General features: G+C 38.6%; 1 protein-coding gene across 1 annotated transcript in view; it reads right to left on the bottom strand.

Annotated features, from left to right (window-relative positions):
* Positions 1–17,444, bottom strand: part of MAN1A1 (mannosidase alpha class 1A member 1) — a 73,162-nt gene extending 55,718 nt beyond the window's left edge. The window contains exon 1 of the mRNA XM_026666051.2: positions 16,159–17,444. Coding sequence (XP_026521836.2) covers positions 16,159–16,785 — 627 coding nt within the window. The 5' untranslated portion in view covers positions 16,786–17,444. The remainder of the gene's footprint in view (positions 1–16,158) is intronic.
* Between the last annotated feature and the right edge of the window lie 213 nt (positions 17,445–17,657).

Raw genomic sequence — 17,657 nt, 5'->3', positions numbered from 1 at the left:
TTCCAACTAGTGGTAATTTTTATACTTTACTCAAGATCTTTTTATATGCTTTAGTAATCTTTCCTGGCAGCTTGCACTGTAAGAATTTATCTGTGCTTCTTTGTTTGCTTTTTCTTTAAAATGCTAACAATTACCTTAGTGGGTGGGGAAACAAAGCAAAACTTTCAGTATCCTTTTTGACCAAAAGAATCATTTCACCAGAAAGAAGAATCACTTTCTTTTGTATTGATGAAGGCTGGCTGGTCTATGGACCATGCATCTTCCCTTTTCTCTCTTTACAAAGACAAATCATCTGGGAACATCTTTTAGAGCACATTCGCTTCTGAAAAAAACATGGCAGTTTTAGCAATCTGATAAGAGATGCTTTGTTCATGTTCCCATGCACTGTGAAACATTTTTTTCCTAATGCTGCACATTTGAAAAATCATCAGTGGCTTTGGCATGTCTTGGGAGGGATTTAGACATCCCTGAACCTTGGTTCTTTTTTTAATGTCTTCCAGTCAGTGCTTATTTGTTTTGCATAAGCATTGTTACATTAGCCAGGAAACTACAATGTTAATACAGAGTAGTTATTTGGCCAAGGTCAAAAGTCAGTGCTGACTGCTGGCAACTGACTGGACCTATCTCTGAAGTTTCTTGGCAAGATTTTCAGAACTATTTTGCCATATTTTGCCTTCTTAAGGCTAAAATAGAGAGTGGGCCAAGGTCACCCAGTTGGCGTCATATCTTGGTCATCTGGTTTCTAGCTTGATGCCTTGACCACTACATTAAACTGCTGCATAACCTTTGGTCCTATTTGAGAATAAATATTAAGCCTCTGGGTTCACTTTGAACACATTTGCTTTGTGCTAGTGAGTCACCATCTTCCATACCTATTTTCCTACCCATTTTGCAAGGAACAATTCCACCCTTTCTGCCATTTATGGATTCATTAATTTATCTCCTATTCTGCAGTGTATTTCCCCCTCTTTTCCTCCGAAGGCTAAGGACTGGGAGGGAGGGAGGTTGGGATTGTTGCCTATGCTTGGAAAAACAGCTGTTTACCAAGCAAATGCTAAGACAGAGTGGAGAGAGGGGTATGTGTAGCAGGAAAGGTAAAAGCATACAGCCTAGAAACAAGAAAGTGGAAGTGATATCTATAGATTGGCAAGAGGCAAGCAGGCAAGAGGACTTTCAGTCACCTGCTGGGACCATAAGCTATGCTGAGCAGCCTATCCTGATAGGAGCTTGGAACCTTGCTTGATCTTGGCAGCAATTAGAAAAGCAGCAACCGCACTAAAACAGCACCTCATCCCAACTAGTACAAGAGTGTTTGGAGAAAGGCAAAAGTTGTATGTTGCTTTAAAGACTTTGAGACTTTAGTTTGAACTGAGTATTAAAAGAATAAATATTAAAGGACTGAGTATTTAAGACATATTCATATGACATCACCTTGTGAAGCCTAGAAGTGAGGGGGTAATCCAGAGCAATACTGTCATGCCCCTGTTGGAATCTGATTCCGAGGGGGAGGCTGAGCCGCTGACAGGGAGTGGGAGTGTGGCTCCATTGGCTGTGGAAGAAACTGAGAAAGGGCAGAGCAGGGGAGAGGTAGAACAAGGCAGAGGGAATTCAGAGGAAGACTCAGGGCCACCCCCTCTTCATCCTAGGGCAGGCAGGGAGGAACAGAGAAGGGAGCAACGTGACTTGAGGAAAGGGCTCTGATTCCCTTCATTAGCTGCAGCTGGGAACACAGTGTTTAAAAAGGGAAGCTACGCACAGCAAAGTTGTTGGAAACAAATTGTGAGTTATCTGTCGAGGCTTATCTGGCGTTTTCTATGTGTGTTTTGCTGGCCTTTCAAGTCTGCAATTCCTTCTTCTGCCCTGTCAAGTTAATTACTGCAGCGTGGTTTGTGTGGATTTTTATTTACAGTTTGTATGTACTTTGTTTTCAGACTGAATTTCCTCCACTTAAAGACTGCCCTTGGGAGAGTATTTTCTCCAGCTGAAGGTAATCTGGACATTGGGGGCAAATTTGGGGGTATTGAAGGGACTCTTCTTGCTTATTTGACTGCGTTGCCTTTGTGCCACGCCTTGGGTCATCACAAATGCCTTGTTATTTAGGGAAGATGTGTTTTGTAATAAAATAATCCTATATATATTTACTACACTAACACTATGGCATGTCCATGCCCTTGGACAGCAAACAATCTTCACAAGGACTTACAGTATTTTCGTCTGTTTCTGAGTTCATTCCTACACAGCAGAATATCTTCTACATCTCTTGTATCCATTACTGTATTGTTTTTGTTCACTGGGCTTGCTTCTTTGTGTTGGTTTCTTGTGATGCCCTTCATTCTGTGATCTAAATCGTTCAGTTAAAGTATTGTTGCTTGCTGCTCTTTTTGAATGAGTGTTACAATTGTATAATTTTTGTTTGTATATGCCAGGATGTTCTCAGGCGGAAACCCAAACATACTGCGTTGCAAGTGTGACCACAGGTTCTGTTCCTTTCCCCCCCCCAAGCAATCAAGAGCAGCCAGCTTTTATTTTGTCTTGTTTCCAAATCCAATTCATGTTTTTAAGAAATAATGGGTATAAACAGCAATTATCAAAATTTAGTTGAATTATAAGCCAAAATGTCCTGACAGTCAAAGATTTGTGTCACAATAAGCACAAATCTTAAGAAGATTGTGGATTTTCAATTCTGCAGGACTTTTAAAAGAGGCTGACCAGCCATTTCTTGTGGATATTTTAATTGGCTTGTGTATAAACTACTGGAGGCTGGTTTAAGGTGATCCTTCTGGTCACTTTCAATTCTACATTTATACTATTCCCTTTAAATTTGCCTGCTGAGGTTGACTCACAATTCCCATTTACTCTCCCTGTTTACAGGCTCCATGGGTTCATTTCCTAGAACCTAGCTTATATTCCTTTACAATCTCTGCTTACACAGTCTGCCAAAGACAATTTGAAGTTGTCTGGTTACACCCCAGCAACTATTCTGGAGATGACCTTTGAGGAGATGGCCCATTTAAAATCGTGAACTATAAGCTAATTTTCTCCTTTCCACTTGATTTAAAAATGCAAATTGATTCAATCTTCATTAACTGTTCAGAAAGTAAGAACCAAAACCTCTCTTTTGTACAGTTTTTATAGCTGGTTGTTTATTGTGCATTTCTTTAGCCTGTTGAATTATTCTGCCTTTCACTGAGGTTTTATGCATATAATTATTTGTGATTTTAGTCTATTGACTGACTACGTGCCATCAAGTAGCTTTCAAGAGAACCAAAAAGTTATTTTATTATCTGTTCTAACAGGCCAAACAAGCCATTGCAATTATCTCAGTAAGTGCCAAGTCCAATGTCTTCTCAATACTTAAACTGCAAATTTATGGCCATTCCTTGCTTGCCACTCAATAGCACTTTAGCAGCAAGAAGAACTGATGTAGGATTTATTTCAAACTGATAAGAACCATATCTCCACTATTTCTAGTTTTGTTTTAAGACAACGGTTTCTGTTTCTAACATATTGTATGTGTTTGGAATCAGAATAAATCTTGCAGAACTCTTGAACTCTCATGTTCCTTACATTACATTGTGCAATTCCCACCAGCCATATCTTACAATATCATAAGGCAATGATTTGCAACTTTTTCTTCACCACTGATCCCTTTAAATACCTTTTGTGGCCATGGACCCCCAAGACTTAACTCAATGTATGATGACATCACAGAAGTTAATTCAGAGGTGACCATAATATAATACATTTTTTTATAATATATAATACTTTTTATATAATACTTTTTAATCAAAATAGAAAACATTGCCCTTATCTCTGAACTTGTGCTTAATGACATTAACCCATATCTCATCTTCAAGGGAGGTACTTTTTAATAATAATGTTATAGTAGCAACAGTCACTTCTATACATCAGGGCTGTCAAAGTCGTGGGCCATGGGCCGGATACATCATGCACTGGCCATGCCCATGCCTACTTTAGGGAAGGGGAAAAAAGTTGATATGTCACGTGATGCCACAAGTTTGACATCCCTGTTATACATGAATGCAAGCACCATGGGTTGTTACTGCCACCTGAAAGCTCTGTGGGAGGTAGAAGAGTTTGTGTGAGCAAGTAGAGGAACAGCATTCTGCCAAACTTTCTATGGCTTTCTGAATAATTGTCAGGCTCCTTTTCACAGGTCAACTAGCTATAAGGGACGGACATTTCAGTTTCACAAACAGAGCTTTTGTCTTTTCACAATGAAGAATAAAACACAGCTAAATAAAGATTAAGAAAAAAAAAGGAGGGATTTGCCAACATTAAACAAGCTGCAGGCATATTATCACAGCTCATTCTTCGTGCAAGCAGTAATCTCCAGAACACTTAAATATATTGCAGATGTGTGCCTTTATTGCTTTAGCCAGATGCTAGAATTATGAAGTATTTATGTGGATGTGGATGTGTGGTTGTTTACTCCACTTTTTCCTAAGTTTTGTTAGTTGCTCTAATAAATAACAGTTTAAGTTATTAATGACATCCTCCTGGGATCCAAATTAAACTTGTCTGAAATACTTTTTTTAAGAAAAACATGAAAATAAGAGAATACAAATTAGCTCTCTTTAGATTCCTAGTACTGTGGCCTAGTACTGTAGAAGTAGCAGCTTGGCAGACATTTTATAACCCATCTTTCAAGGGGACACTCCCTAGTGTCTTCTCTGTTAATCAGCCTCTTTCTGATTATACAGAATATAAGGAGGAAATAATGAAATAGTTGCTATCGCATTGCCTCCTTATCATATAGCATTGAGAAGTGCACAGTAGAGATATCAGCTTTTCTCTTACTCCCAGTCTCCCAAGATGGCAAGAAAGATCAAACTTTACTAGGGAAAAAAAGAGAAATGCAAAAACACTTCTCAACTTTTAAATCTTACAGTTGTAAATATGCAGGACTGAAAATGTAGAGTGAACCAATTTACAATGTACAGCGGCTGGTATATTGGCTTAATAATAAGAACAAGAATAAAAATCCAAAAATCATAAGATACCACTGGGCTGGGCTGTTACAATTCCATCAGGTTCTGTCAGGCCTAGGCTCAAATCCAATTGAGTCCTATTCTTTATTTGTTTATACCAGACGTGTCAAACACACAGCCCACGGGCCAGATCTGCAATAGGCCCAGAATTGTCATGCAGGGCTGTCTTGGAGACGGCGGGGGATTAGCCTGTGCTGCCCTAACCCACCTCAGCCATGCCCACCCAGTCAGCTGCAACCAGTCTACGCCCCCCCGGGCAAACAAAATCTTAATACAGCCCGCGATTGACTTTGACAACCCTAGTTTACACTAATAGAATCTTTCCAGGCTAAAGCTATACATTTCTAACTTCAATAGATATACCCTGGGAGATTCTTTCGCTCCCCCATGCAGTTCAGGACTGCATAGTCTCTTATCTTGGGCTGTCTCTTGAATGTGTGTTGCCTCCTCCCTGGAAAGCCACAATTTGATTGCTTAGATTCTCCCCAACTCTTTCTCCAACTTCACTTTCTACCCCAGGTTCTGAGTTTTACTGAGCTCTTAAGAATTTCTCAGGAAAAATTGTTACAAGTGATTGGAAGCAATGAAGTGTTTTCACACAAACCTCATCTGTGCAATATATGATTAAAGTACATATAATATTGTTGACTTGCTTATCACTTACTTGGTTACTTGATGCGGTTTATATGTTGCTCTAATCAGGACCCTGAGTAGATTGTTAGAAGTACAAGGGCATACAGTGCAAGAATGTGCCTATTTCTTAAAAAAGCTATCCACTGCCATAGCCAAACCTCTAAGCATAATCTTTGAAAAATCTTTCAGGACCAGCTCCTTGCCTAACCTATGGTCACAAGCCACGGTCATCCCCATCTTCAAAAAGGGAGACCCCAGCCTAGTTGAAAATTACAGACCAATCTCCTTACGCTGTGTCACCTGTAAAGTCATGGAATCAATTATTAACCAATCCATCATCCTCCACTTAGAGACAAACAACCTATTCTCCAATAAACAATTTGGTTTCAGGAAAAAACTATCATGTAATCTGCAACTCTTACACTGCAAAAACATATGGACGACACAACTCGATCATGGCAAAGCAATAGACGCAATCTACATAGACTTCTGTAAAGCCTTTGATTCAGTGGTACACGACAAACTACTCCTAAAAATAAAATCCTATGGTATCTCTGGACAACTGCATAACTGGATAGAAGCATTCCTGTCAAACAGACAACAAATGGTCAAAATTGGGAGTGTCCTATCAAATTCTGTACCTGTCAATAGTGGTGTCCCCCAAGGCAGTGTTCTAGGACCAACTCTCTTCATACTCTACATAAATGACCTCTGTGATCATATTAAGAGCAACTGCGTTCTTTTCGCTGATGATGTAAAGCTGTTCAATACCACAGACAATACTGCTACCCTTCAAAAAGATCTTGACTATGTATCAGAATGGTCAAACAAATGGCAACTTCAAATCTCAACAAATAAATGCTCTGTCTTACATATTGGCAAAAAAAATCAGAAAATAAAATACAAGCTGAATAGTCAAGATCTTGTTGATGATCCAAACTCTGTAAAGGACCTTGGAATACTCATCTCTAATGATCTAAGTGCTAGAGCCCACTGTAACTACATAGCCAAAAAGGCATTAAGAGTTGTTAACCTAATTCTATGTAGCTTTTTCTCTGGTAATATCACACTACTAACTAGAGCATACAAAACATTTGCTAGACCAATACTCGAATACAGCTCATCAGTCTGGAACCCACATTACGTATCTGATATTAGCACAGTTGAGAAAGTCCAGAAATATTTCGCAAGTAGAGTTCTCCACTCCTCTACTCGTTGTAGAATATCTTATGCCACCAGACTTGAAATTCTAGAACTAGAAAACCTTGAATTACGCTGTCTTCGGTCTGATCTAAGTATGGTATATAAATTCATACATTGCAATGTCCTACCTGTCAATGAATACTTCAGCTTCAACCATAACAACACAAGAGCACACAATAGATACAAACTCAAGGTTATCCACACCAAACTTGATTGCAGGAAATACGACTTCAGCAACAGAGTGGTCAATGTCTGGAATACTCTACCTGACTCTGTAGTTTCTTCCCCAAACCCTAAAAACTTTAACCTTAGACTGTCTACTATTGACCTCACCCCTTTCCTAAGAGGTCTGTAGGGGGCATGCATAAGCGCACCAACGTGCCTACCGTCCCTGTCCTATTGTTTCTTTATTTTTCTTATATGTACCCATTTCATGAATTCATAACTATGTATATACTTATACTTATTATCTTGTAAACAATTGGCAAATCAAATAAATAAATAAAAATAAATAAAACATGCCCAGACCAAAGAAATTGGTAATGCAGTTTCTGCCTAAACATTTCCTTATTTCTTAAAGACAACCTGAAGCGAAGTCATTTGTTTTTTTTTCCTGGATCTCCTCTTGCGTCAGGGATTAAATTTCAACCACTGAGGGATAGAAGATGACAAGAAAGAAAGTAGGAACATTCTACCAATCCTGACAAAAAAACTAACTCCAATAGGTTCCTCTCTCAATTGCCAGCCAACCTCAATTATTTCATCTGATGGAAGTTGTAAAGGAGGATAAAATGGGAAGCCAATCCACTGAACTTGCTGAAAGTTCAGAAAATTCCCAGGAAATCTACCCCACAATATCAGCACTGTTATACTGTCACCATTGTTGCATAAAGATCAATGGAGACAAGTTGTACTTTTATTTACAAGTTACTATTTTTTATCAAGTACTCAATGTACCTGAGTGAACAACTGCGTCATATTAGATATGTGCCATTAGAAAAAAAGGATCAAATGACTTTCTAACATTATTGTCCTCAGCGATCCAAAGATGTAAAGCTAATATAATTCAACAGCTATTAAATAACACAAATGGAAATAGTTTGAGGAAATCATAGAGGAATTCTTTATTTGGTTATCCAGATCTGATTTTTTCCTGGCAACTGCAAAGAATCCCATTTAGTAACAATCCAACTTTTTATGACACTCTGTTCATTTGTGCCACAGGTCCTGACCTAATCAATATAGCAATAAAGGGATTAACTCTTTTTTAATACACGCAGCAAAAATGCGATGAAAAGCCCTTTGCCTTATAATTGGTATAGAGCAGAAGGACAGTGTGGGTTCACATATTTATTACTCAAATTTATACAGTCGCCTATCTCACCAAAAGCAACTTGGGGCAGGGCACAATGAGATAAAACAACAATATTAAAAAAACATGGATATAAAATGTAAAAGTCCATATAAATATGTATAAAAACCAAAGATACTTTTTTGTTATTTTTTTCTTGTCCTATGTATGTACCATCAAAATTAGAAGGCCTAACTATACATGTGTAGTTAGGATTCCTGAGTCTGGGCACCAAAAAAATATCTCAGCAACATGCATTGTATGAAATGGAAGACTTGAAGATATTGATTAATTTATTTGTCATCCTCTTCTGGTGTGTATTTTAACACATGTACAACAAATTTCATATATTTATTGTAGAGCATTAACTAAAACTGATTTACAAGCATAGTAATAAATCCTATTCAGAACAAGGGAAACAATTCAGTGTGAAGCAAGAAGATAAATTTTAATCCACACTAGGGTTTGCATTTTCCCTAGAGAAGAACAAAATTAACCTAAATACTCTAAAACTGATGCCATAATAGAAAACATTTTGGTTAAAAATGTATGTATACAACCATATAATACTATTTCATTTTTATTAATGAAGGAGTGATAATGGAAGTGTTTCCACAAACAGTTGAACAGGATTCTAGATTACCCAGGAAGAAAAAGCATGCTGTTATATACTACTCAATCACTCTCACTGGACTCTGCTTCCTAGTGGGATATGAGTAATTAACCCAGACGGTTCTACTCATGGTTTATTATCGCCACTGTGATATGCTTCTTTTAACAAGTTAGGATCAAAGTTGAGAACCAGTAATAGTGGTTCAGAATTATTTACAGAGAAACAAAGGAGACAGTGGCTGAAGAATAATAGCAACAAAAGTGACAACATCTGCATGGCTCTATTTAGTTTTCTTAGCTTTCTTCTGGGTGGAAGAGCCACGAGAAGAAATATGTCAAAATCTTGGCTGACCAGAGGAATGACGGATAGTGGAGGTTCATAGGGCCATCTGTTGATGACCATGGCATATAAAGTATGAGGCAATGTATAAAGAGTGTATAGTAAAGAACATGGATTTATAAAATGAGATAGAAAAATAGCTTTATATACGTAACAACACATCTCAGATAACTTGAAAGGCTTTTTACAAAAGTTTCACTGCTTACAAAAAGTAAAGAAAATGAGTAAAAAGTAGAATATACAGGCTAAAGATTAGAAAAAAAATACATGTAAGTAAATGTTTTAATAATCAAGAGTGAGAGAAAGATATACAGAAAAGTATAGCTATAGATAAAAAGAGTAAGAAATGCTTAAAATTAAGAGACAAAAACACAGAATTGATGGGGAAAAAGGATTTTGGAAGTGGGTTAAGAGGGCAAAGTGAAGAGAATTAAAACAAAAATGGCTAAATTATTTGAAATTATGCTTAAGTAGGGTATACTGGAGGCATATTTCAGAGAGCTGCATAGGACTAATAAAGATATGTTGAAGAGTGGAACTGAAACACATTCTATAAACGATAATGTCTAAGGGAAAAAACCTGAAGTCATGAATGTAGAAAAAGTTGCAAGTATAGATGGCGTCTCAGCAGAAATGCTAAAATACAAATATGGGTTCCTTATACTTATGATGTTAAACATGTTTATGAAGATTGCTTCTCTCCCAACAATACTATTATTGTTACAGAAAGAGATTAGATACAAAAACATCAGGCAGATTTACAGGTTTCATCTGGAAAGGTATATTGGCAGTTGTCTGAAAAATGGCAGGCAGCAAGGAGCAAAATTTGGAAATATGACGTCAAGTAAGTATACTGAATAATGCTGCCTCCTACTTTTATTCTTTTTCTGTGCTGTGTATTGTGTTGCTTATCTCAGAAAAAAAATAGTTTGATGAGTACATACAGTTATGACTGATGGGTCTCCAAAGTCAATATCAACTCAGTGATGATTTATATATGAATATTTTGTGGAAACAAATATGTGTAAACTGTGGATTGTTGCTGACTTGAGTGTATCAGCTGTTGCATTGTCAAGAAAAGGAAGGAAGTAAAAGATCGTTTCTTCTCAAAGTACAAAGATATTAATATACTGACAGCAAGAGATAGTCAGAAAGAACACTGAAACTCTTTACAGCAGGAAAATATAATTTAGCAATGAACTAAAGTTCTCATTTTTGAATGAAAACTACGGTTCTTGTGCTTGGTAAAGAAATATATTATACATTTGATTTTGGATTATTCTGTTATGGTTTTAATCTTTCCTGAAAACTTTTATAAATTAAGCAAGACTCAATTATTTTAGCAATTTGAGTCTGAATATTATACAAAATGTTATATAAATTTCATAGATAAACCACCACTATAAATGTGTTAATGATTTGGGAACAATGATAACGATGTTGACATTTTACTTTTAATCCTGTAAATTTATACATGCACTGCATTTCTCAAAGCTGCAGATGGGTGGAGAACAAGAACCATGTAAGCAAGCCTAACTCTTCCTTTTATACAGCAACTCCTGGGAAAGCTGTATTTTGATAATTATTCAGCAGTTAGCCATGCCAGAGCTAACGAAATATATTATAAAATACTTAAACATATGTCTGCAGATGAAGTTTAGTCAATGAAATATTATATCATTGTCAATAACCTTGTGATATTTTATTTCTAATAATTAAGTGGTTTACTTGATTCAATGTAGAGTAAAACTCTTGTCTAAAATATGTTTAGAAGTAATTTTATGTAGCTCCTAAAAACGCATAATCCTAAACTGCATTATGAGACTGATACAGTTGTTAAGGCGCCAGGCTAGAAACAGGGAGACTATGAGTTCTAGTCCTGCTTTAGGCAAGAAGCCAGTTGGGTGACTTTAGGCCATTGTCAGAAATGGTGTAGGGTCTCCTGCTTGGGTGAGGGGACTAGATGACCTACAAGGTCCCTTCCAACTCTGATTATCTGTTATCTGTTACTATTCTCTCTGCCCTAGAAAGAAGGCAATAGCACACCATTTTAAAAAACCTTGCCAAGAAAACTGCAGGCATTGGTCCAGGCAGTTGACAGGAGTCAACAATAACTCAAAGACAAGCACAACAGCAACCCTGTATTCTAGTTCTAGACCATTATACAATATGTTTCTAGCACAGGTGAGGAATAATCAACTGGAGAGAAGTGAGAAGTCAATCCTACTTGTGGATATGCAAAAAATAAACATCGATCACTCTAATGGTCTTTAGTTTTCCCCAGTTATGCATATGATTCTCTCTCTCTCTCTCTCTCTCTCTCTCTCCCTTTCTTGGGAGAACAAAGAACCACTGGAGTGATGAAGAATCTCATGTCATGCTACTGCTCTTTTCCTGACAACTGTGTCTCTAGAGATTGACATAATTAAAAAGAAGGGTCAAGTGCCTACATTATTTTAATGGGTTTTTTTTGGGGAATGGCTTAGCCAAACGGAAATGTAATTATCACATGGCAATATCAAATCAGGTTAAAACATGTAAAATCCATTATGCTCTGATGATAATACATCCTATTTTGAAATTTAAATTACTGTGTTACTAGAGTTTAAATTCTTTTTTGCTATTATTTTGTCAAGATAAAATTAGCTTCTTTTTAAAGTTTCTAAACGCTATGGCATTTATGCTACGGCTGTACAAATCATTGGGAGAATTGACTGGGACTGCAATGAGGCAAGCTGCTTCACTTCAGGGACAAACTGGCAGTTTCAGCAGCAACATTCATTGTGCTTGCCCATATAGATTTATTTATTTGGTAAATTGATGCATAAACAGATAACCAGGGCTAGAAGGCTATCATAAGGCTGCTCTGAATTGTCAAGCAGAGATTGGTCACAAAGTTTTGAAAGTTTCACTTGCAGTCTTGCCATGACTTAAATGTCCATCCCTGTTCTGCGCAGCTCTATTAATTTAATAGTCTGAGCAAACTTATAAAACTGTAGCCCAAACTATAATTTTTAGAAAGCAAATTTAAGGAGTTTTATTTTATTTTTATGTTAAAAAAGAACTACCAGCTTTAATAAGTTAACGACTACACTATTACATTCTTGAATTAATGCCCAAGAATCTTTTTATCTCTGCTAGCACTACTAATTTATACTTCAAGAAGTGTATTCTAAAGTATTCTTCAAATTACTGTATATTCAATGCATCCTTTCTAAAAAACTTTGTTGAACAAGTGAGATTTTCAAAGTTTACATGAACAGAATAACACTGTATCATATAGTTTTATTATGATTGGGCTCAAGATTATAAGATGCTTGTATTATATATTTCAAAGAAACATTACCAAAAATTAAACAAACAAATAAAAAACCAGCAGGAAGCAACACTAATGTACTCAAGATATAGAAAAATTACTTTTACCACTGAATCATAAAAACCCCCACCATGATAGAAAGCTAAAAAGCTAAAGGAGCCTATATTGATGGAATATCATCCATTTAGTTGGTTAATGTCCTAAAGCTAAATACTTAATTTTAGATTTCAATATATGATATTTTTATCTGCAGAATACTACACTGATCTCAGAACTTCAGCCAACTCTTTAACAAAGAAGTAGTTTACATAGGAAGAAAAACTTGATCAGATACAATGAAAAATAGGGAAGCCCTTTTATAACCTGAATGCTTTATTTATAGTCTAGCTGTTGCAAAATCACTTATCCAATTATGTTACTAAATCTATAGATCAACTACATACAGGATAATCTGGCAAGACCAAATCACTGCAATGTCAATTTTCTAGATGTCAATGCAGTGGATTAAATTCTGCAGCAGTTTACATCATTTTATGCAATAGCATTATGAAAACAACATTCTTGACATAATGTGGTGTCATGAAGCAAACAACATTATCATGCAGATATAGGTAACACAAATGAAGTTATCTGGATTGCTGCAATGACAAGTTTTTCAATTTACCAGCCCTGTGGAGAATAATGGACAAACTCTCTTTCCAATTAGTTCATTAAAACAATTTTTCACTCTTATTCAGGTAGCAATCATATTGTAACAAAATGACTTCAGATTGATGAAAGATATTTAAAAGTATTTTTTTTCTCTGGTTTGGAAATGTTATAGACCTTTATTGTCTAGGGGGAATACCTGGGACTTCTACAACTGTCAACTCTGGAGTATAAACCCCCACCCCACCCCCATGCCAAAGAAAGCAGTGCAAATTACTTCCCTAAAACTGACAAAAAAGTAAAGGAAACTTCAGGGACAGAGACATTAAAAATGTTGAAGTTGAGGTTATCTTTATGTTAACTTATTCAGGATTTCGCATGCAATGACACTTAAAGAGAGCCCAACTATCTAAATACAGCTTACATTTTTCTAGTGGAAAGTATGCTGATGACAAGAAAATGAAAGCCTTCATGACAAAATTTTGAACATGTTAATCAAGCAAAATGTTCTGTGGTAGATGACATGGCATGGATCAAGATCTACATTGGTGTTCATCTATTGCAATGGACAGTAGAAGGATCTCAAGACCCACCTCATTTGATTTATGAATGATTTTATTTCTCATTTGATTTACAAACGTTTTTATTCTTCCAACACTCTACAGATTTTCTTCAGGTTCTTTTTTCCCCTGTCCCTAGAGCAACTATAAAAATTTACTGCCCCACAAGTCATATAATATTTTCTTCCAGCTTCATTAAGAGACCTCATGAATTTCAATGAGGACTCAAATTATGCATACTTCTGTTTATAAGTTGTGGGTTTTTTAACAGATAACTAAGGCAAATGAACTGTTTTATGCTTGGGGAATGTCCTGCGACTGTAATTTTGCAGATAGATGCACATCTATAGAAGAGCTGCATCTTTTTCAAAATGTTTTTTTTTACTTTTTGTAAACTTCACAGTGGCCACATGTCTACAGAGTATGATAGTAGCATTTTAGAATGAACAATGTAGTATTGGCACACTGCATATTCCTGAGTCTATTACTCAAAAGATCTGTTCTAAGAGATAAAAAATTCTAGGCAGAAATTCATGAATACAATGTATACAATTTCAACTTCTTTGATAATGACTCTAAGACAGCTTTGAAGACAGCTTTAATATCTTTCACTAATACTGACAGAAATACGTGAAAAAGCTCTTATCATATAAATATGCACCACAGGTATAGTATTACAATTCCATAATATCAGATTCAAAGAATTACGAGCCAGATATGCCAATCATTGCATGCCAGTCATTGATAGCAGTAGCAGTTTTAATTTGAAACTTTGCTGATTTAATGAACAGTTCAAACTCATAAACTTAGACCAACCCTAGAGATTAACTATATTGAATTTCCCAAATAAAAAACTTTAAAATTGATGCATGTAATCACCACTGTTATATACAACCTTTAGAACATTTTTATCAGTTCTATTTACTGTTTCAAAGTTCAGAAAGCAGATAACTTATAAATCAGAGATCAAATGCCCTATAATATACCCTGAATCGTCACATGTGACATAGTTTTATAGATAGCACAAGCCAGACTCTGCATAGCAATTTGTTCTAGATACTAGATATACCTTCCTAGGAGTTCATCCAATTCTTCTATTTCAGCACCTTTGACTCCTAGCATGAATAAAGTGGTACTTAATTGCACAAACGTTTTATGGAATATATTGCTTAATATATCATACTAAATAGATATTTTTGCACTAAACAGATCTTATTGCAATTGCAGCCAGTTACTTATATTCCATAGGATAGTCTTTTTGTGGGTTATATGACACACTAAATAATTTCTACAGTATTTATCACTCTTACCTATAAACACCTACCTGTTCATATTTATTGCTACATAACTTGCTTTACTTGCAGGTGTTTTATTCCATATAAAGGCTTCTTTTAAACGCTTTATATTTTAAAGAGCTTTAGTACTCCCTCAATGAACAAACATGAGATATACTTGGATAGAATAATTCTTAATAACGGGTTAAAAGACAATTCTATCACTGTTTCCCCAGCACAATAGGGAAACCTCTAATTCACTAGAGGTGGCAAACAATTTCAAGGTATGATGAGGAAAGTGCTCTAAACTTTACAGCATTAGAAAATAAACAATACCAATTGTAAAATAGTACTGTATTTTTTACAATTTTTATATTCTTACCAGTTAACATCTTAGGGATGAGTCTATTAATTTAAAATATGTACCTAAGGTTTAAGTTCTTCAATTTTGTCTTGAAATATTAAACAATTTCAGTTTGGAGACTGGTATGCTAATGTAATCAGTTTATAAAGCTCCTATGTTTTTCAGTAATCCCCCCCATTACCCATTAAATTTTACAATTGTGGTTTGAAATCTAGAGTGACAATTGATCACAGAAGTGCACCAATACTGTATTGTTTATCCCCCCACCCCTTTCAAACTTTCTGGCAGTAGTTGTTTCTGATAGCAAAATTAAAGCAAAAGCATAAGACATTTTCTTTCTTCCCCTTCTTCTGCCTTTGACACCATTCTCCTCATCACACCTTCTGTAGTTGTGGTTTCCCAACTATAGAGATTAAAACTAAATCACTATAATTTGTTCGCCATGTTTTAGCTTCGGACTAAGGGCTTCAGAAATATGGATTGGTACAATTTGCTTTCTCGGAAGACTGCCCACGTTGTCAATTTTACAAGAGTGACACGTGTCCTATCTATTCCCCCATTAGAAGTTCCTGCTCACGTCAAAAGACGTGCCCATCACAGGACCGCACCCAAGCACAATAGCTTTTAAATCACTTGCAAACAAGCGGAAGCAGGTCGAAGGTCGCGAATTACCAAGTAAAGGTATAAAGAGTGCAAATAAACAAACCAATTTACACTCGGAGAAAGGGAAAAATGAACTCTGTGTGTGTGTGTGTGTGTGTGTGGTAGCCATGGGAAAAATGAACTGTGTGTGTGTGTGGTAGCCATAAGGGCTGTATATCTGAATGCCTGCAGTAATTACTCACCTCTTTGATCTTTTCTCTTTTCTGCTGGATGGCGGGATCGTTGGGTTCCGTTCCGACGGCCCCGATAGGTTTGCGGAAAGGCAGGTCAGGCAATCCGGGAGCCCCCGGCTCTCCCCGGCCCAACTTGTCCTGCAGGAGAAGCTTCACCTTGTCCTGGTGGATGTCCCTGCGGATCTCGTCGGGCAGCTTTTGCAGAGTCTCTTTCGCCTCTCGCAAAGCGCGCTCGTGATCCTCGCGGATCTTCGCTAAGTTCTCCGCCGCTTCCTCCGCCGCCGCCGAGCCGGCCCCGAAACTGCTGCTACTCCCGGCCCCCGCCGGTGGCGGGACGTGCGGATCGCCCTGGGCGGGCAGAGGCGGCGGCGGCTGTTGGAGGGTGGTCGAGTGGAAGAAGACGCCGCTGAGCAATTTGGGGGAGTCCGGCAGGAAGAAGATGGCCCCGAAGCAAAGCGTGATGAAAGCGCTGAAGACCAGCAACAGCACGAACTTTTCCGTCAGTCGGAACGCACCGCTGGGGCCGGGCCCTTTTCGGCTCCCGGGGCCCCCCAAAGGCCCCCCGACTAAGGAGCCCCCCAAAGGGCCCGGGTTCGCGGGGCTGCCGAAAAGCGGCAGCAAGCTGACGGCTGGCATGGCAGCCCCCCTGATAAAGTCCGGCTGCTAGAGGATGGCGACGGCCGCGGGACAACCACGGGGCGGCCCGTTTGCAAGGCTCCCCTGCGGCAGCCGCCGCTGCCGCCTCCCCAACCCCACTCAGAGCGAGAGAGCAGCGGGGCTAGCCCGCGCCCGTCGTCTCGGACCGCCGCTGCCGGGGGCAACTTCGCCGCCTTCCCCAGCGACAGGAAGTTTTCTCGAGTGCCTGCCGCCGCCACGGCCGCCGCCTCTTCTTCGCAAAAAACACGACGCCCGCTCGGTTGGAGCCCCGGGCTGAATGCAGGAAGGCGGTGGCGACCCGTGGTTAAACGGCCGGCGACGAACGGGGGATGGAGGGCAGACTCTTGTCAGCTCCTGGGGCGGGTGCTGCCGCTACTCTCTCCAGGACTGGCCATGCCTCCAACGTTGACTGTCAGGTATCCGACGAGCGGAGGGGAAGGCGGGTCCCGGAGCGTCTGCGGTCCCCTAGAGGCGCCCCCGTTCGACCGTAGGAAAAGGCAACCTCTACTCCTCGCCGAGGTGCTGCCTGACCCCTTCCGCGCTAAGCAGAACGATCGCTTTGCCCGGACACGGAGTGCGGAACTGAGAGAGGCTCGCCGAGCCCAGAGAGCTAAAGAGGAAAAGAAGGGGAGGCTCCCTTTTGGCGGGGAAGGAGCGAGCCGGGCCAATCACAGAGTAGGCGGAGCAGGGAAACGTTACGGGAGGGAAAAAGCTGGGCGGAGTTTAGAAGGCGAGGCGAGGCGGGCGTTTGACGTGGGCGTGAAAGACGTTCCGTTAGAAATAGTGGAGGAGGCTCCGGGCCGCTTTTCCCGGATCCGAACCTGCGAACTGAGGGTGCCGCTACAGTTCTC

The sequence above is a fragment of the Notechis scutatus genome, chromosome 1 (genome assembly GCF_049901735.1).
Source record: "Notechis scutatus isolate UNSWTSFEM ecotype Mainland chromosome 1, rNotScu1.2, whole genome shotgun sequence".
NCBI lineage: Eukaryota > Metazoa > Chordata > Lepidosauria > Squamata > Elapidae > Notechis > Notechis scutatus.
The sequence above is the reverse complement of the archived record's forward strand: the minus strand, read 5'-3'. Positions and strand labels throughout refer to the sequence as shown.